We start from the raw sequence: 20,868 nt of genomic DNA on the forward strand, positions 1-20,868 counted from the left end.
AAGAGATGCTGTCTCTCTGGCTAGGTTTCTTCTGAGGACTCTTCTACTCCAACTTCTTTCCTCCCCCAATCTCAATGTGAGCCCGTATGTCCCCTGTCATTATCAGGTCTTGTGTCTTTGACTCATTATTGTTATGTAAGTCATTGTTTGCTGGTCTGTTAGGAAATCCTATATTTTTCCTTGTTAATTTCCTGCCCATATTACTTGAAGCATCTGCTAATATAAACACACAGCAATGCACAAGGCAAAAAACTCAAGTAACTTCCTGCTTGATTACCAGAGAGTCAATCAGAAACCAAACAGTAGATGCACAGCTTTTGTCTACCAATTCAAAACTTCCTAGAAAGACCATGTTGTTGATATTATGGAACCCAAACTTCCTAGTTCTCAAAATTTCTACCACTAAAGAGAAATGATGGAATTTTTAGGCAAATGAAGCCATGAAAAATAGCACCCAGAAAAGACAGAACCTCAGAATCACAAATGATCTCAAAGGCTAACCCATACCCAATCAGGAAGCCTCTCTACAATATTCTCTACCACACGGCCATCCATCTTTCATACATAGACCTGCAGTGAGGGGGAACCCACCAAGCCGCCCATTCCACTCTTGGGTAGCTCTTAATCATCAGAGGCTGTTTTCTTTCATCAAGCCAGAATTTACCTCTGCAATTTCTGCCCATTCATTGTTCTGCCCTTTGCAGCCATGAAGAATAAGTCTAGTTGTCTTTCACATTATAGCCCTTTCAAATGCTTTTTAAGACAATACTTGACCATCCCCCTAAATCTCCTCTTCTTCAAGTTAAAAATCCAACTGATTCTTGTCTGGCCTGATGTCAGGCCCTTGGCCATGCTGGACTCGAGAGGGTCAACCTCCCTCCCAGGGCTGAAATCTCTTCTACAATAGCCCTAACAAGTGGTCAGAACTTCTTTATTTGAACACATTGTCATTGGCAGTAATATACTGAAAGCTTATTAATTAACATCAATAACTACAATCAGAAGCAGCCTGGCAAAGTAGGCAGACAGACAATTTCAGAATCAAAAACCAAGAAGACCTGGATTCAGATCCTACCTCTGACACACACTGGCTCTGTGACCCTGGACAAGTCACTTAACTTCTTCAAACTATAAGCAAATTTCTAAGATTATAAATTGGAGAGCAGGTGCAGATCTGCACTGTTTGAAATGGTTTCTCACTCAGAGTTCCCCTACACTGATGAAATCTTGGCCTGTCAAAGCCAAAAAAAAGACCCATCAATAACCATACATTAATGATTCAGAAGATCTAAGACCTCATTAATGTGGGCACTTCATTTTTGGTGCAAATGGCAACTCATCAATGTCTTCTCATCCTGTGCAATTGTTGTCTTCATTCTACCAGACTGATGAGCACCTTGCTCATCCATAAATAGGTATGCTATTCCTTATCTACCTAATGTCACTTTTCAGGCAGAAATAGCCCTTCAGAGAGAAAGTGACTAAAATATACTAATCACCAAGAATGGGGCATTTACTTAATACCTTGTTCAAATATCACCAAAAAGTCAGTTTTTCTTCCCAATTTATTAAGAAGGAAAGGAAGGAAGGAACAAAGGAAGGAGGGAGGGAGGAAGGAATGAAGAAGGAAGGGAGGAAGGAAGGAAGGAAGGAAGGAAGGAAGGAAGGAAGGAAGGAAGGAAGGAAGGAAGGGGAGGGAGGGAGGAGGAAGAAGGAAGGAAGGAAGGAAGGAAGGAAGGAAGGAAGGAAGGAAGGAAGGAAGGAAGGAAGGAAGGAAGGAAGGAAGGAAGGAAGGAAGGAAGGAGAGAGGAAGGAGTGGAGGAAGAAAGGAAAAATAAAATACAAATCAGAGTTAAAGGGGGAAAATTATTAACTAGTCTGACACAGACTCTGCTTATACAATATCATCTATCAATCAGCAAGTATTTGCTGAGTCCCTGCTATGTTCTCTCAGCTCTGAAGAAGTGGATATTGCTACATTCATGCCCTCAAGGAACTTACAATCTGGTTTGGGAGATAAGTTTAACATACATGAAACAACTGGAAAAAATATATATTGCAGTATATAATTAGGTCTTCATTTGAATAATTCAAGTTATAATTACTATGACAATTTAAAGGAAAGGGAAATAAATGAGAATTTGAGTAGTAGAGGAGGCTTCCTGGTGAAGGTTAAGTCCTGTACTTGGCTTTGAATGATGGGTAGGATTTAAATAGTTTGGGGGAGGACATGTAAGGCAGTATCTGAATTCTTTTTTAAATGCAAGGAATCGAGTAGGCAAAAGATTTCTCATTCACTGTATTTTCCATATTTCTTCTGAATAGTAATTGCTGTTCAGATACAGCACTGAACAACTCTGTTCAGAAGAAAGAAACAGAAAGCTTCTCTCTGACAAGAAGGGAACATCCCAGAAATCGAAAACCCCTTTTGCCACTATTGGATTTTGGAACTTTCACCATCATGTCAAGCAATAACTAATACCTCTATTTTAGCAGGTAGCTTGAGAGCATCTGCTGCCCACAAGGGCCCTGAGTGAATCAGGGCTCTGACAAGACACATCTATTATATTTTATGCATGTGTTTGGATCCAAATATGCATTATTCCCTATGCTGGAAATCATAGATTTGAGGTTTCATCAGCACAAAACTACTGCCTTAATGAAAAACAAGACAATCCTAAATTGCATGGCATTCAATCCCACAGAATACAAATATCGTTAATATATGAGGCAAGGGTTCTAAGGATTCATCTATAAGGGGACAGTCAATAACTGTATCTGCTCTGCCATCATTATATGTAGAATATAACCAATTCCAGATTGATAATAGACAAGATAGCACCATCAGTAAGAAGTCAACATCTAGCCGGACTCTATACACACAGGCTCCATTCCATCAACTTCAAGATTTTCACGTCCAAAGATAGGACTGAGCCTTCAGTTGGGATCTCATCTCTGTACTGGCCAGTTTTCACACTCTGCCACCATAGAAGTGGCTAGATGCCATTAACCACCCTCCACACACAGACATAAACCTTCATCTCATCGTGGAACCCAGGCCACTTGTTAATGGGAACACCTGAGGCTGGGATGTGGGTTTAGCTAGGTCCAAACTGAAGAGCAGCATCAAGAACAGAGTAAAACCATATTCCACAAGTAAATGTTGAGAGCTAAGAAATCATGTAGTGTAGCATATTTTGTATAGCATGTGTCCATGGGATATGAAGGAGAGTGAGGGATGTTGCATGACTGACCAAGGACAAATGATAAAGAGAAAAGTGGGGAAAGGAATGAGATGAATGGTGAGGAAAAAAGAATCAAAAATGTATTATGATGACAACAGTCAAATAGGAAATGGGAAAGGGAAAGACTAAGCTTGTGACCATAAACAGCTGTGGTAGTTTAAGAAATCTCGTACTTGTAAGTTTCTCTGAGACTCATAATGCCCTTTTGAGGAAGTCTGTCTCTGCTCTGGACATTAGGTATGCCCTTTCTTCTTAATGTCTTTGCTCTGCCATTTTTAGGAAACTTTCAACCCTACCCCATGAATGCACTCTCTGTTTAATTGAATGAATGAGTGAAAAATATATATTAAAGACCTATTGGATGCCAGGTACTCTCTTATGTGCTGGGCATGCAAATACAAAAGTGAGACAGCCCTTGGCAACAAGAAGCTTACATTCCAATGGGAGAGACAGAACATACAGGAGAACCATGGACAAGAAAGGGAGTTCAGGTCTGGGGAGTTACAGGAAGGATAAACGAATGGCTTGACTAATACCCTGCATCCCCATAGGTATGACATTGGAGATAGGATAGCAACTAGATTCACCTGAGTGAGAATCCACCCCCTCCATATAAAATCCATGACCTTCAGCTGCTCATCCTTGTGTAAAGACTATATATGCAGGCATTGAGTAAGAGAAGCAACGGAAAATTTGGAAATGCTGCAGATACCTGGTCTAAGGACCTCTACTGACTCTCTTATTCTTCCTGTTGACCATCCTACACAATAGTCTAGCAACCAACACTTCCAGTGACTGAGACCTAGTTATTCCCTTTGTCCTATAGCCTTCCTTCCTTCTCTCACTCTTTCTTTTGTCTCTTCCTCTATGTCCCTACTCTTGTTTGTTTTGTTTTAAGTCTTAGTCAGCACTCTAAACAAATGTTTCTGATGAGAAGACTGTTGAGAAAGAGCAAAACTTGTGTATTCAGAACCAGTTCACACCTTTGCATTGTCATTCCTGCAGAATGGAAAGTGAGGACATGTGTCTCCTACAGGAGTATTGGTGTCTGCCTCTCAAGGACTACAAGAAGGACAAATCAACTTAGTGTTAATTATGTCTGTTCTTCTGAGTCCTGCCACAGGATAAGCCATCTCTCTTGATCCCATTGGGTGACTCATCCACTACCCAAAGTCTCTGAATAGATTCACTGCAATACTCTCTTTAATCAGAGCACAGGTCAGTGGTGAAGGGAAAGTATTTGATGTGATATAATAGGACAAAAGAGTTTGATAACAGTAGTCAACCAAAGTTCAACCTCTACTCATTTAGAGTGAAAACAGAAGCATAATCCCAAAAGGTAATCTCCATAATTAACCCAAATTTCCTTCCACTGTGCTAAAATTATGCTTAGCAATGTTGAAAGACAGTAGCTTTTAAATGGAAGATCCATTAGTGGAAACAAGGTAAGGGAGCCTTTAGCTGGAGAGGCAGGGAACTATGGCTACCGAATGTTTCATAAACTGTTGAGAAACACTCAGTATATTGGTTAGTTTTGTCAAACTTTTCCTTGTCATAAAAAAGGCTCATTGTGGATGGAAAGAAAGGCAAGAAAAGGATTACCAGAAAAGATTGGCGCAAAAACCAAAGGCATCTGAGAAGATCCCATTACTTCCCTTTCCAAAATTAATTATTTTAAACATCAAGGGGCACTTTCCAGGTCTAATGGTTCATAATTTGATGAAAAAAATTGTTTCCTTTCATCACAGTCTTCCATGATTGTACAGGCTTCCATCAGATTTTCTCCTGAGTCTTCATATTTCTAGACTGAATAGAGTACCTTTTTTTGCCTACCATACTTTCATCTATATCTATTCTACAACTTTGTCCTCCAAACAATTGGATCTTATCTGACTATTATTTATACCACTGATAGAAGTATTCCAGACTCAGGGTCATACCTTAAGGATCAAATCCCTGGAGGGATGATCCTTTATCACTATACCCTACTTACTTTAAAATTGAATATCAACAAAATCCTTGAAGGAAAAGGGAGTCAATGGAGAAATTGGAAATGGCCATTTTTCTCAATACTTTCAACATCCTCCCTAAATCTTTTTTTTTCTTGCTTTTAGGCAATTGGGGTTAAGTGACTTGCCCAGGGTCACACAACTCAGGTCCTCCTGACTTTAGGGCTGGTGCTCTATCCACTGCACCACCTAGCTGCCCCCCCCCAAAATCTTTTACTAGAGGTAGTAAACAGCTAAGATAGAAGATTATGTCACTTACTAACTATGTAACATTGAGTAATTCACTTGATCACTCTGAGCCTTAAATTTCTTATCTATAAAATGAGATTCAACGAAATGATTTCTAGGATTCCTTCCAGTTCTGATATTCTGTGATTTTATGCTACAATTGACTTAAGTTTTACCTCCTTTCTCCTTTATGCTTATCCTTTGGAGGTGAGTAGTGGGTAACAATTATCAGTAAACTTGTCAAAAATCAAGTCAACAAGCTTTTGTTGTATTTACTATGTGCCCAGCACTGTTCTGAGAGCCAGCAATCCAAATATAAGCAAAAAGAAAGTCAGTCTCTGATCTCAAAGAACATACCTTCTACTGGAAGAAGACAGCACACAAAAGGGAGCTGAAAGGGGTTTGGGAGAGAAGATACCTACCCTCAGGAATGAGGGACATGGTGGCAAAGTCCAAAGAATGAAGTATGTATCCTTTGGTCCCTTCTTCAAAATAAGTAGGGAGTGGAAGGGAAGGAAATGTAGCAATGGAAATCTGCCCACATCATGGAAATTCAACAGAAAAGAAGCAAGGTTGGCCATGATTTAAAGGGAATAGAGAGATCATGAGGTCTCTAGAGAGTTAAGAAACAATGCTAATGAGGTCAATAAACAAGCATTTTAAAGCACCTACTATATACTATACCAAAGAATTACTAATAATATCCATATAGATCCAAGAAGAATTAGCATTTTGTCAATCAAATGTGCAGGAAGAACACTGTACAGGATGCTGGGGATTCAAATATGAAGAATGAAACAATCCCTGCTCTCAAGGAGTGTAGAGAAAGGGAACTTGGAAACACAAGGAAAAAAAGAAATCCTGAAACAGATATCAAAAGGGGTTTTAATAGAAATAATCAGGAACCTTTCCTCTTCCCCTCCCCCTGCTCAATTACTATACTGCCTAGAGATAAAACCAGATCGCCATCTCTAGTCCTTTCCCTCTTAAACATCTGTACCAGAAGAAAGTGACTAGCTTCTACACAGCTGGTAATAGTTTAAAATGACATGCATGTTTGATTTATCCATTGGTCTTCCACTTTCAAGAAATCAGATTGCATTGCCAGACATGTAATTAACCAACTGATTAATTAATAGACCAAAATGTAAATTTTTGTTGAGCTAGGGTTATCATTGCATCACTTGTTCAGCACGCTAAATATTTGCTATTGAGCATACCTTGACACAGTAGCCACTGATATACGCTGCATAATATAAATGAAGGTACACCATGGCTAGAGTAATTCAGTGATATTGAGTCTTTAAATAAAGACAAAAATTTTGCTACAAATGACAGTTCCATAAGCTGTTCTGTGTGAATTTAGAAAGGGTTTCAAAAAAGGCACTTAAAACTTAGTAAGATGCCATTAACTAGTGTGATATTGGGAAAGGTTAGCAATCCCTGAGGCACATTGTACAAGCATAAACAGGCCCTGTTCCCACTGACCCGTGTATAGAATAGATCTATTTGAGCCCTGGAGGTTAATGTCATAGTTTTCTCTCTCTACCATACTACAAAACGTTTAAGGCACATTTGCTGGCTCTACCCACCTTGAAGATCAGCTATGGTAATTATCAATCCTCAACTCTCCAGAGATAGCAGAGTCACTCTACTAACAAGGTTAGTATTGGAAGTCAGCATCTTGGTACTACTGTTGACCTAGCATCTCCAGTTCAAATCAGTAAGCATTTTTATTAAGCATTATTTATATGCAAAGCATTGTGCCAAGCCCTGGGAGGACTCACCCTCATAGAGTAAATCATCAGTGGAATGAGAAACAAGTTTTACAAAGGGCATAGAACAACATTCAGTTTATTGGTGTGTGGATATAGGCCAGGTGTCCCAAAAGTCTTAATGCAGTTTTAAGGCTTAATAGTTTATATTATCAATAATATCAACTTGGGACCACTAGGTGGCACACTGATAAAGAGCCAGATCTGGAGTCAGGCGATTCATCTTGGTGAGTTCAAATCCAGCCTCAGTCATTGGCTAGCTGTATGACCCAGGGCAAAGTCACTTAACCCTGTTTACCCTCAGTTTCCTCATCTGCAAAATGAACGGGAGAAGGAAATGGCAAACCACTCCGGTATCTTTGCCAAGAAGACCTGAAATGGGGTCATGGAGAGTCATATACAATGGATACAACTGGAACAACTCAACAACAACAAATGTATGAACAGGACAGCTAGGGCAAAGTGGATTAGAGCACCAGGCCTGGAGTCAGGAAGACTCATCTTCCCAAGTTCAAACCCAGCCTCAGCCACTTACTAGCAGTGTGACTCTGGGCAAGTCACTTAACTCTGTTTGTCTCAGTTTCTTCATCTGTAAAATGAGCTGGAGGAGGAAATGGCAAACCACTCCAGTGTCTTTGTCAAGAAAACCCCAAATAGGGTCATGAAAACGACTGAACAAACAAACAAAGAAACAAGATGGAAATGTTCACGTTGTTTAACAATGCTCTCACTTGGTTCAAGGAAGCTCTTGGATACCCCTGGGTGAAAGGACATTGAAAATCCATATAGTCACTAAATTACAGATTAGAATTTAAAGAGGCTTCATCTAATCCAAGGGTTCTTAATCTGGAGCACGTAAGCTTGATATTAAAATATTTCTATAATTATTTCAATACGATTGGTTCCCTTTATAATCCTACATATTTTATTCTATGCATTTAAAAATACTATTCAAAGATAGAGTCCACAGGCTTCACCAGATCAAACAAAAAAGTTAAGAAAATATCTTTTAAATATAACCTACTATCTCTGGTATCAGGGATTTACTGTTGATAAATCCAATTTGTTCATTTTATACAGAAGGAAAAGAAGGAACAGGGAAGTAAAGTGATCCACCACAAGAGATAAACAACAAGGCCAGAGCCTTGAACTCAAGTCATCTGACCCTAAATCCATTTATCTTCCCTTAAAACTGTCACGTGTGAGCATAACAAGTTACATGTATCCAGGCATAGATATAAGATACTCAAGTAGAGATCATAATGGGAATATACAACTCCAAAAACCCAAGAGATAAACTCACAGGTACTCATCACACTGATGACCCAGCATCCAACCTAGTGTCACACATCTGAGGTACTTAAAAATGTTTGTTGAATATGAATAATGTTGACAAAAGAGTAGGAGACAACTACCAAGGAACACAGGCCCAAACAAAGCAAGAGAGTTGTAAAGAATAGGCAAAATTCTGGACAGCTACAAATGTACTTAGATAAAATATAGTTCTGATTAGGAAAAATTAATTAAGATTAACATACAAGTTGCTGAAAACTCCCAAAGTAGACAAAAAGATAATTTACTAAAGAACCATACAAAGACAAGAATGACATTAAGCATGAGTCACCCCTGTAATAAAAATGGAAAGATTTACTTATTATTAGTGCTACAGTCTTCATGATTTATTACCAAAATGACAAGTTTTCTCAGGCTCTGGAGCTTACAAAAGCCAGTGTAGAGGTTATTTTTTTAAGAAATGACATTCAATTCTAGTAAGCAGTGTCAAGCAGCACATACAATATGTGGGACAGAAGCAGACAATTTTTTTTGTCAACTTTCTGTTGAGATATGATATGGTAGCCCATACCCTAGGAATTGAAGTGGATATTTTTCATTGTTTATATTTTTAAATCTCATAACAATGGGTACTCCATGGGTATTCACAACAGAGAATATAGGGAAGGCCCCATGATGTTGAGTGTAGCTATTATGGCGGATTTTTAGGAAGGCAAAAATCATACAGAATATGCAGGCATGAATGGATTTGAAGCATTGCCATTAGAGGGAATAGTGGCAGTAGTGGTGGTGATGGTGGTGGTGGTAGTAGTAGTAGTGGCAGGAACAGATAGCATGTATATAGCATTTAAAGGTTCACAAAGTGCTTTACATGTACTATCTTATTTGATCCTTACAACTTCCCTGGGAGGTAGATGATATTATTATCCCCATTTTACATTGAGGAAACTGGGGCAGAAGGAGGTTAAGTGATTTGTCCACTTATCACACAACTAGCTAGTGTCTGAGGGAGGATCTGAAATTGGGTCTACTGACTCCAGGTTCAACATTCTGTACCACCTAGCAGCCTACAATATGGGGATGCCCATATTAATGAAATCATAGATCATTAGAATATTGGAGCATGTTAATATGCATTCCTATATTATTTATAATACCACAAACAGGTATTCGTAGCAAACAAGTTAGACTTTAAAAGATTGAATGCAAAGATTTCTGGGGGGAAAAGCTCAAGTATCGCATACTGACTCATATTGAACATTATATCATTTCAAGCCTTACCTCAAGGGTCATGTACACAGTACTAATTGCTACTTTTATTTCTCCATCTGACAGTTCCTTCAGATCCTTCAGCATTGTCTGTTCAATACTTAAGCCTGTTAAAAGAAGAAAAACATGGCATGCTTTTACTGTAGAGAAAATTTACAGTATAACAATATTATGTTAAAATGTTAACACTATTAATTTCAATTCCTTTCCTCAATCAATCAAATACTGTAGAAACTTAATATCTCTCAAATACATATTTATTTTTAGGGAATCATTAGTACCCTAATGCCATAGTAAAGGAAGCCAATGAAATGAACAAGTTTAGAGATCACTATTGTTAAGACACAAATCTGAAGGCACAAATTATATAAATCATCGATGATACCACGGCAAAATTACATTCTCTGATATATTTCCAGGACGCTTTTGAGTGAACCAACATTTCTAACTTCTAAAAATCTTTTTCATGTCAATTTTTTCAATGTGCAGTTTGTCTGGTGAGTAAATATAATACACGATGGAATTATCCTAATTCAGTTATTCATTCTTTCCTAGAGGATTTATGGTAGTAATTATTAACAACAGCAAACACTATATTCCCCAGTTCTAAATTCTCAGCATTGCTTAGAGTTTTAGTCTGGCGGGTTTGAATGAAATCCATAACAAAAGAAGCAGTTACTTTCCTGGCAGCAAATTCTCATCCTATGCATATGTTGTGGCTTTTCTTCACCTTTTTTCAAAAAACAGAAAATCCATAGAAACGTATGGACGAAAGTGTCTCCATTATGTGCCTCCCCATCTACAACCTCACTAACTTGGACAGAATTCAATGTCGGTAAAGACTGGTAGATTGCAAGCTTACTATGACTTGAAGGTTGAAAAATCATGGGAAACTACATACCTGTCCTGTATCCCAAATAGATGATCTGTAATGTACTGATATCAACGGCAACAAAAACACCAGTTAGGCACCAAATGGATGCCATTTCATCATTCTGCATATTTTGCCTATGTTCTCCCATTGAGCTATTTAGTGTCAAGATGTCTTCCTCTAAGTCAAAGGTTCTTAACCTGGTTGGGGGGGGGAGAGTGGGTAATCAATGGACCCCTAAGGAGTCTGTGGAAAGATTTCAGAAGGGTCTTTAAATATTTATATATAGGTATATATAGATATCTATATTTCAATATATTTTATTTCCTTGCCATCTCAAGTATTTTATTTTATACATTTAAAAACACAATTTGGCAAAGGGGTACCTAGGCTTCACTATTTGCCAAAGGAGTCCATGGAACAAAAAAAGTCTAAAAATCCCTGCCCTAGGTAATTTTACATTTGGGGGTTACAGCCCTTAGGCTGCCCATCTGTTATCCCCTTCTCCAGCCCACCTTTTCTCATCACTCATTTCCTAAATAGACACACTCAAGCAAATAGGGACAGGGTTAGCAACAGGACCAGTGATTGCCTTGATGTAGGGAGGTCTCAGTGAGAAACTTTCTCCAAAAATACAGGTCAGCCCCTTCTCTGCAACTTATAGTCTTATTGGGCTTCTTAAAGCACTGAAAGGTTCAAGAATTTGCCCAGGATCTCATAAGCTAGTATATGTCAGAAAACACTATGCAACCTATCCATGTGTATATTATAGATATTTGCTTTATTCTTCTTCATTAAAATCCAAGTCCAATATCTCATCACAGCATGAAGGTGACCCTGGATTCTCAAATTCTATGCCAGTAGAACACAAGCTCTGATGACTCCACACAAACCAGAAGGGTTTCTAACAAGGGACAGGAGACATGATGTGTCTACTGTCTGAGGATCAGTCTAGCCAAGCTCATCACCAGCTTATGAATTTTTCAGCTATAGCATATCCCTAAACCACACTCAGTAGTAGAGGGGTTGGGGTCTATGGCAATGGAGGATGTAACCATACTGACCACTGAACCCTGAAGGTTATTTTTGCTGAATGAATGATGATCCCCATCCTGATCAGGAAATTTTGTTTATTTAAGAACCCTTGTAAAGTGAGCCTTATAGCTTCTAATCAACAGAACATTTTCATCGACTTGGTCTTTCTCTTTCACTTCTTCATATCCTTCTAAAATATAATTTATTTATAAAATGCTCTCCAGTTGGTAGTCATCCCTATCCTGTTCTTAAAATAGAACCCTCTCTACAAATCAATACTGTACAATGTTGTGTCAGGGGTACACATTAGCCAAATTGATACCCGAAACATTTCCAGACATAAGTACCTCAGAGTATTGGCGGTAAGAGCTAACTGTACCCAGGCAGGTTGCAATTATTTAAATGAAAATCATCTACAAGCACAAAAAAATCAGAGGAAACACAACTTCTGAAGTGATGCAATACACTATCCTCTATACTCAGAAAGGAGTTGTGATGTCCCTCAATGATGTTAACACTTACCCTGAGCATTGCATTGGGTCTCTTGCAGAACACTGATAATGTCTTCTCTTGGAGGCAAATCTGGAAATTTCTCTTCTAGAATGGAAAGAATTTCTTCTTGTTTCTCTGACATCTTCTCAGATTCCATGGACATCCAGTTGAAAATAATACTCCCTGAAATGAAAGAGACACTGGCTTTTAAATACTGATGTGTGATGTGAAAGCCTAAGTCTTTTTGAGTCATATCAGCAGTGGTCCTACCCATGTCTTCTCAAATTCTGCTTCAAGTAATTAAAAAGGTCCTTTTCAAGGTAGCATTGAAGCCCATCTCCTGCGTGAATCCTTTAAGAGCAATCTGCCAAAGTTCATTTCACACCAGTAACAATCACCATGACTTAAAATTAAGGCTTACAATTAAGAAGTTATGAACCCAAACTCAACAGACCCAGCTAAATAATGTGCATTAATTTAAAACCCTTAAAAATAAGGAGAGACAGATAGCCAGTGGAAAGAGTGCTGAATATGGAGTCAAATGACCCAGCTTTGCCATTTACTACCTGTGTGGTCTACTAATCTCTCCTAGATGTATATAAAATGGGAGATTAAACTAGATGACCCCTTAGGGTCATTTCCAGCTTTATTGATGAATGAATACATGTTTGAATGAATGAATGAAGCACTTACTACATACAAAACACTTGCTAAACACTAGAGATTTTAAGAGAAAAAGATGACAAGCCTTGCTCTCAATCTAATGGAAGAGACTATATGTGTGTGTATGTATATGTATATGTATATGTATATGTATATGTATATGTATATGTATATGTATATGTATATGTATATGTATATGTATATGTATATGTATATGTATATGTATATGTATATGTATATGTATATGTATATGTATATGTATATGTATGTATGTATAGAAAGTTTCAGCTACCAGTCACATGGAAAGGTCCCTTGGATCTTAGGGGCAGCAGCAAAGCAGAATGGTAATGCCTGTCCTTTAATGTCATTTCTACGGATAAATTCCTATCAGTTTCTGATGCTGAACCATTTGACAGCTACAAGGACTTTGGCATCAAGAACTTTCATTCAAAGGTCTTCGATAGATACAGCTGTAACACCCCCAAGAGCAGCCATTAGGATGTTTCTCTGCAGGGCTTGCCTCTCAGAATAATAGTACTGGGCTTCAAGCATTCTTGTTCCAAAAGCTCTTGGGTTTAGGGTCATAGGCTGCCTCCATTAGGGTCTAAGGGTAGAAGGTGATAAAGTGGTGGGAATCATCTGGCTGGCCTGGCATACGTTGTGTGTATATGGACCTGGTAGAATGCATAGAGCACAGGGAAGAACTGGATTAAGTCCTGACTCTGACACATACTGGTGACCCTGGAAAAGTCACTTAACCTCTCAGTACTCCAGCTAATTTTCTAAGATGATAAATCACAGAGCCAGGTACTCATTTGCACTAATCAATCAGATTTCCTCATGTGAAGTGAAATGAAATCACATGCCTGGTCCAATATAATAAAAATAAGATTCCATTAAATTAATTGCAATACAAACAGTGAACTAGTCAAAGGTATTTCCTTGAAAGGACATAATAAAGCATAACTACCACCAGATTACAGAATTCTAAAATTAATTTCTTCCATTTCTTAGCAAAGCACCCATTTAGGTGACATTCAGAATCTATGACTATGAGCCCCTTGCCTTGTTCTAGAGACTGGCTAAGAGAGCAGTTTATGTATCCTTTGTTTCATAATTTCTTAAATTAGAGTCTTATATTACAAGGTTATTTGCTCAGAGGAAATGCACCCTCAAAGCATTTTCTTAATCCAACCAAACACAATCCCCAGTGGGGAGGGGACCTGTTAAATCACTTTATAGCCTCCATACAGGCTCCCCTCTGGCAAAGAGAGCCAGACTAGTAGAGCGGGAGAAAGTTCCCATTTAGTTAAGTCTACAGAGGGAAAAACAGATCCATGATGTGATTTTTTTAAATGTGTAAATCATAAATCCATCATTTAATCCAGGTGTCAGGCACATTGCTAAGGATGGGTTCCATGACCATATCTAAGTCAATCAACTAACATTTATTAAGTGTCTACTACATACTAAGCAAGGGGTATACAAAAAGAAGCTAAAGATAGTCCCTGCCCTCAAGGAGCTCACAATCTAATGGGGGAAACAACAAGCAAACAACTTTGTACAAACAAGCTATATACAGGATAAACAGGAAATAATTAAAAGAGGGAAGGCACTAGCACTATTAAGAGGAGTTGGGAAAGGCTTCCAGAGATTTTAATTGGTACTTGATGGAAGCCAGGAAAGCTATTGGGCAGAGCTGAGGAGGGAGAATATGGGAGACAGCCAAAGAAAATACCTGGAGTTGAGAGATGGAGTGTCTAGTTTGAGATCAGCAAGGAGGCTATTGTCACTGGATCAAGGGTAGTAAGGGATAAGAAAATTTGAAAGATGGAGGCAGGCAGGACTGGGGTGGGGAGAGAGGAGAGTGGGTTATAAATAACATCGAATGCCAGAGTTTTCTGTTTGATCCTAGAGGTGAAAGGAACCACTGGAGTTTAACATGAACGGACCTGTGCCATAATTACTTTGGTGGCTGAATGAAGGAAGGGCTGGAATGGGAAAAGAATGGTGGCAGGCACCCCTACCAGCAGCCGATTGCAATAATCCAGGCATTTGGCAATGAGGGCCTGCACCAGAATGGTGGCAGTGTCAGAGGAGAGAAGAGGGGGTATCCAACAGATGTTGCAAAGGTGAAGGAAAGAAAGGCAAAAGACAGCACCTGTTGGGAAAGACGCAGAGGAAGTAAAGGACAAAAAGGAATAAGGGAAAGAATGGAAGGATGGGGAGAAAGAAGATGAATTGTGATGAAACAGAAAGAGCCCCTACCAGGAGGCACGAGATTCCTCTGACTTCTTTGTGCCTATTTCTCCACTGATCTTGGGAATCATACCTAATCTACCTACTTTGCAAATGCTGTTGCTTCTACCTCCAGTCACATCTGTCCAATCAGGCCCCTTCTCTCCACTCACACAGCCCTATTCCAATTTAGTTCCCCATCATCACTCCCCTGCTCTATTTTAACAGTCTCCAATTTGTTCTCCCTGCCTCAAGTCCCTCCCCGTTAAACTCCTCACTGCATGCACACTGCAGCCAAAATAATTTTCCTAAAGTGCCAGTCTAACATGTCATGTTAGACATATCTCACACACACACACACACACACACACACACACACGCACACACGCACACACACACACACACACACACAAACACACATCCTCCACTCAAGAAACTCCAGTGGCTTCCTATCACCTCTAGAATCAAATATAAAATCTTCTGTCATATAAAATCCTTCACAATCTGGCTCCAAGCTATCTTTCCAGCTTTATCACACATTACTCCCTTCCCAACCTCTTGTTGTTGAGTCATTTCAGTTGTGTCTGACTCTCCATGACCCTATTTGGGGTTTTCTTGGCAGAGATACTGGAGTGGTTTGCCATTTACTTCTCCAGCTTATTTTACAGATAAGGAACTGAGGTATACAGGGTTAAATTACTTGCCCAGGGTCACACATCTAGTAAGTATCTGAGGCCAGATTTGAACTCGGGAAGATGAGCCTTCCTGACTCCAAGTCAAAGCTCCTACATTCAAAGCTTGCAAGTAAAATATGAATTGGTCTCAGGCCAGGGAATGGCTCAAAAGGATTTTGAAAATCAAGCAAGAGAAGTAGAGGAAAAATTGGGAGTAGAAATGAGAGTGATGCAAGAAAATCATGAAAAAAGAGTCAACAGCTTGGTAAAGGAGGCACAAAAAAATACTGAAGAAAATGACATCTTAAAAAAAAGAATAGGATCACACAAATGGGAAAAGGACTCACATGTACAAAAATATTTATAGCAGCTCTTTTTGTGGTGGTAAAGAATTGGAAATTGAGGGACTGTCCATCATTTGGGGAATGGCTGAACAAGTTGTGGTATATGAATGTAATAGAATACTGTTGTGCTGTAAGAGATGATGAGCAGGCAGACTTCAGAAAAACCTGAAAAGACTTGTATGGACTGATGCTGAGTGAAATGAGCAGAACCAGGAGAACGTTGTACAGAGCAACAGCCATGTTGTGCAATGACTAAGGTTGATAGACTCAGCCTTTCTCAGCAATGCAAGGATCTAAGACATCTCCAAAGGTCTCATGTTAGAAAATGCTATCCATATCCAAAGAAAGAACTATGGAGTTTGAATGCAGATCGAAGCATACTGTTTGCTATCTTTTTCTTGTTTTGTTTTGTTTCCTCTTTCTGGTGTTTCCTCCTATTGGTTCTAATTCTTCCTTATAGCATCACTAATTTGAAAATATGTTTAATAGGAATGTATATGTATAGCCTATATCAGATTGCACTCCATCTTTAGGAGAGAGGGGGAGAGGGAGAGGGAGAAAAATTTAAAACTCAAAAGCTTATGAAAGTGATTGTGGATAAATCAAAATAAATTAATAAAAAAAAAAGAATAGGCCAAATGGTAAAAGAAGCACAAAAATCTAATGATGAGAAGAATGCCTTGAAAAGCAGAATTGGCCAAATGGAAAAAGATATACAAAAACTCACTGAAGAGAAGAACTCCTTAAAAAGGAGAATTGGCCAAATGGAAAAGGAGGTACAAAAAAAAAACTCCCTGAAGAAAATCATTCCTTAAAAGTTAGAATTGGGCAAGTGCAAGCTAATGATTTTATGAGATACCAAGAAATGATCAAAATCAAAAGAATGAAATAATAGAAGAAAATGTGAAATATCTCATTGAAAAAACAACTAACCTGGAAAGTAGATTCAGGAGAGAGAACTTAAGAATTATTGGACTACCTAAAAGTCATGATCAAAAAGTGCCTAGACATCACATCTTTCAAAAAAGTGTCAAGGAAAACTGCCCTGATATAGAACCAGAGGGTAAAATAGAAATTGAAAGAATCCACCAATCACCTCCTGAAAGAGATCTCAAAATGAAAACTCCCAGGAATATTATAGCCAAATTCCAGACCTCCCAGATCAAGTTAAAAATAGTGCAAGCAGTCAAAAAGAAACAATTCAAATATCACGGAGTAATAGGAAGACACAAGATTTAGCAGCTTCTATATTAAAGGATCAGAGGGCTTGGAATATGGTATTCTGAAGGACAAAGGACCTAGGATTGCAACCAAGAATCATCTACCAGGGGAAAAGTGGATATTTAATGAAATAGAGGACTTTCAAGCATTCTTGATGAAAAGACCAGAGCTGAATAGAAAATTTGACTTTCAAATACAAGATGCAAAAGAAGCATAAAAAGGTAAACAGGAAAGAGACATCATAAGGGATTCAATAAAGTTAAACTGTTCATATTCCTACATGGGAAAATGGTATTTATACCTCCTAAAAACATTCTTATTATTAGGGCAGTTAGAAGGAGTATACATAGACAGAAAGCAGAGATGAGTTGAATGTGATGGTATGCTTATCTAAAAAAAATAAAATTAAGGGATGAGAAAGAAGAATACACTGGGAAAGAGGGAAAGGGAGAGGTAGAATAGGATAAATTATCTGACCAAAGAGATTTTACAGTGGAGGGGAAATTAGGAAAGCAAGGAAAGGAGCACATGAATCGTACTCTCATCAGAATTGGCTCAAAGAGGGAATAATATGCACACTCAGTTGGGCACAGAAATCTATCTCATCATATTGGAAAGTAGGAAGGGAAGGGGGTAAGAGAAGTGGGGAGGGAGCTGATAGAAGGGAAGACAGCTTGGGGGAGGTAAAAGTCAGAAGCAAAACATTTTTGAGAATTGACAGAGCAAAAGGAAAGAGAGAGAGAGAGTAGGATGAATGGGGAAAATAGGATGGAGACAAATACATAGTTGATAATCATTACTGCGGAAAAAAAGCTTACAGTGAGTTTTTCTGATAAATACTTCATTTTTCAAATATATATATAGGAAACTGAGTCAAATTTATAGAAACAAGAACCATTCCTCAATTGATAAATGTCAAAGTATATGAACAGGCAGTTTTCAGAGAAAGTAATCAAAGCTATTTATAGTCATATAAAAATGCTCTAAATAGCTATTGATGAGAGAAATGCAAATTAAAACAGCTCTGAACTACTACCTCACACCTGTCTGATTGGCTAATATGACAGAAAAGGAAAATGACAAATGTTGGAGGGGACCTGAGAAAATTAAAACACTAATATATTACTGATGAAATTGTACACGGATTCAACCATTCTGTAGAGTAATTTGGAACTATGCCCGAAGGGTTATAAAACCATGCATGCCCTTTGACCAAGCAATAGCACCACTAGATCTGTATCCCAAAGAGACAAAAAACAAAAAGGGAAAGGACTTATGTGTACAAAAATATTTATAGCAGCTCTTTTAAGTGGCAGCAAAGAATTGGATACTGAGGAGTTTCCATTAATTGGGGAATGGCTGAACAAATTGTTCTATATGATTGTGATGAAAACTATTATGCTTCAAGAAATAATGAGTAGGATGCTCTCAGAAAAACATGGAAGACTTACATGAAATGGTGCAAAGTGAAACGAGCAGAACCAGGAGAACATTGTATACAGTAACAAATATGTGATGATATACCATGAATAACTTAGCTATTCTCAGCAATATAATGATCCAAGACAATTCTTTAGGACTTATGATGAAAGGTGCTGTCCATCTCCAGAGAAAGAACTGGTAGAGCTTGAAAAATACAGATAAATACTTTTTCTTTACTTTCTTTCTTGTTTTTGTTTGTTTGCTTTTTCAGGCGATTGGGGTTAAGTGACTTGCCCAGGGTCACACAGCTAGTGTCAAGTGTTTGGTCTGAGGCTGGATTTGAACTCAGGTTCTCCTGACTTCAGGGCCAGTGCTCTATCCACTGCGCCACCTAGCTGCCCCTACTTTCTTTCTTTCTTTTTCTTATTTTTTGTCTGTGGTTTTTTTTTTTCACAGAAATGTGAAATGTGCTTTGCATGACTACACATGTATAACCTATGTCAAATGGCTTGCCTTTTCAACAAGTAGGGGAGGGAAGGAGAGAATTTGAAACTCAAAAATTTCAGGGAGGGAGAGTGTTAAAATTGTTTTTACATGTAATTGGGGAAAATAAAATATTAAATAAGATTTTTAAAAAAGAAAAAAAGAAGGCCCTCATTTGGAATGAGAGATGTCCCTAATTAGGTGGCAAAGTGATATAGACAACTAATCTACCCACAAAATATTCCTCTGGAGCCTTATTCTCCTTTTTCTTTTTATCATTTCCGTATGCAATAAATCACTCCCACAACTTGAACTATTACCTCCACAGAACTCTCAAATCATCTCCAGCTGTGACCTATTCCCAAGGCTCCAGAAATAAATCTCCAGTTGTCTACCAGAACTCTCAACTTGTACATCCTCTCACTACCACAAACTCAAAATGTCCAAAACTTGTTTCTCATTTGAACTTCCACAGTTTTGTCAGTGGCATCACTATTCATCTTTTCTGCCATGGTCAAAGCCTTGATGTTGTCTTTAATTCATCTCTCTCTAAAATATAAAATCCTCATCACCGATATCAGTCAGTTAACAGGTCCAGCGTGTTTCATCTCCATCTTTTCATGTCTAATCCCACTGCTAGCATCCAATAGAGATCTTTATTACCATCCATCTGGACTGAGAGACCATGGTATAATAAGATGTTCAGGGGTAGTGGGAATCAGAGGATCTGAGTTCAAATCCAGCTCTGTACTTATACCTATGTGACCTTGGGCAAGTGACAATCTATTTGGACCTTAACAGCACTATTTGAAGGGAAGCTATCATTTTTATATTTAGACTGATTCACCTATGAGGTTCATTACGAATCTGAGTTTTTATATTACTAACACAAGGGAAAGGAATGGGATCTGTGCTTTCTTTGATATAAGGAACTCCCAGATGAAGAAACTCCCTTTATCAATACAAATGGTTGAGTTCTCTGCAACTTATAGTCAAAGAGTTTCCCCCAGAGCACTGAGGAGTTGTGTGACTTGCCCAGGGTAACACAGCCAAGAACCTGTTAAGCTGAGAATTGCCTACATTCATTGCCAGAATCTTCTCAGTGAATGACACAGACAGCTGACAATGTTACCAGCTGTTGGTTGTTGCTACCAGCTGTCAATGACTAAAAAAGTAAAAATCTTCAGTCCACAGAGGTTGTGTGCTTCATTTATATTTTGTTAATTGTATAGTAAAGATGCTTCCAAAGACCTTGGAAAAATTATATCCGTTTTACCTTTTCACCAATAATAAAATTAAGAAAACAACTTCATCTTTATCATTTATTTTTTTAAAAAGTCACATAATTAAAACCTCATATTTTAATGAGCCTAAAGCCAAAGACAGATTTTAAGCTCCTCATGAACAGGGATACCATCTTATTTTTTTTCCTTTGTCTCTCCCTCAGCACCAAGCAGAGTGGACAGCCATGTGGCATAATAGATAGAGCACTGAGCCTGGAGTCAAGAAGATTCTTGAGTTCAAATCATGCCTCAGAGACTTACTAGCTGTGTGATCCTGACCAAGTCAACCAATCCTGTTTGCCTCAGTTTCTTCATCTGTAAAA

The 20,868-nt window shown here is 38.4% G+C and overlaps 1 protein-coding gene across 1 annotated transcript in view; it reads right to left on the reverse strand.

Moving 5' to 3' along the window:
* The window catches only part of PRUNE2 (prune homolog 2 with BCH domain), a 324,875-nt gene that overhangs the window by 216,039 nt on the left and 87,968 nt on the right, over positions 1-20,868 (reverse strand). Inside the window, 2 exon segments of the mRNA XM_020995504.2 lie at positions 9,832-9,926; positions 12,248-12,400. Of these exon segments, the coding sequence (XP_020851163.2) occupies positions 9,832-9,926; positions 12,248-12,400 (248 nt within the window).

Source organism: Phascolarctos cinereus, unplaced genomic scaffold (genome assembly GCF_003287225.1).
Source record: "Phascolarctos cinereus isolate Bilbo 61053 unplaced genomic scaffold, phaCin_HiC Scaffold_4;HRSCAF=312, whole genome shotgun sequence".
In the NCBI taxonomy this organism is placed as follows: domain Eukaryota; kingdom Metazoa; phylum Chordata; class Mammalia; order Diprotodontia; family Phascolarctidae; genus Phascolarctos; species Phascolarctos cinereus.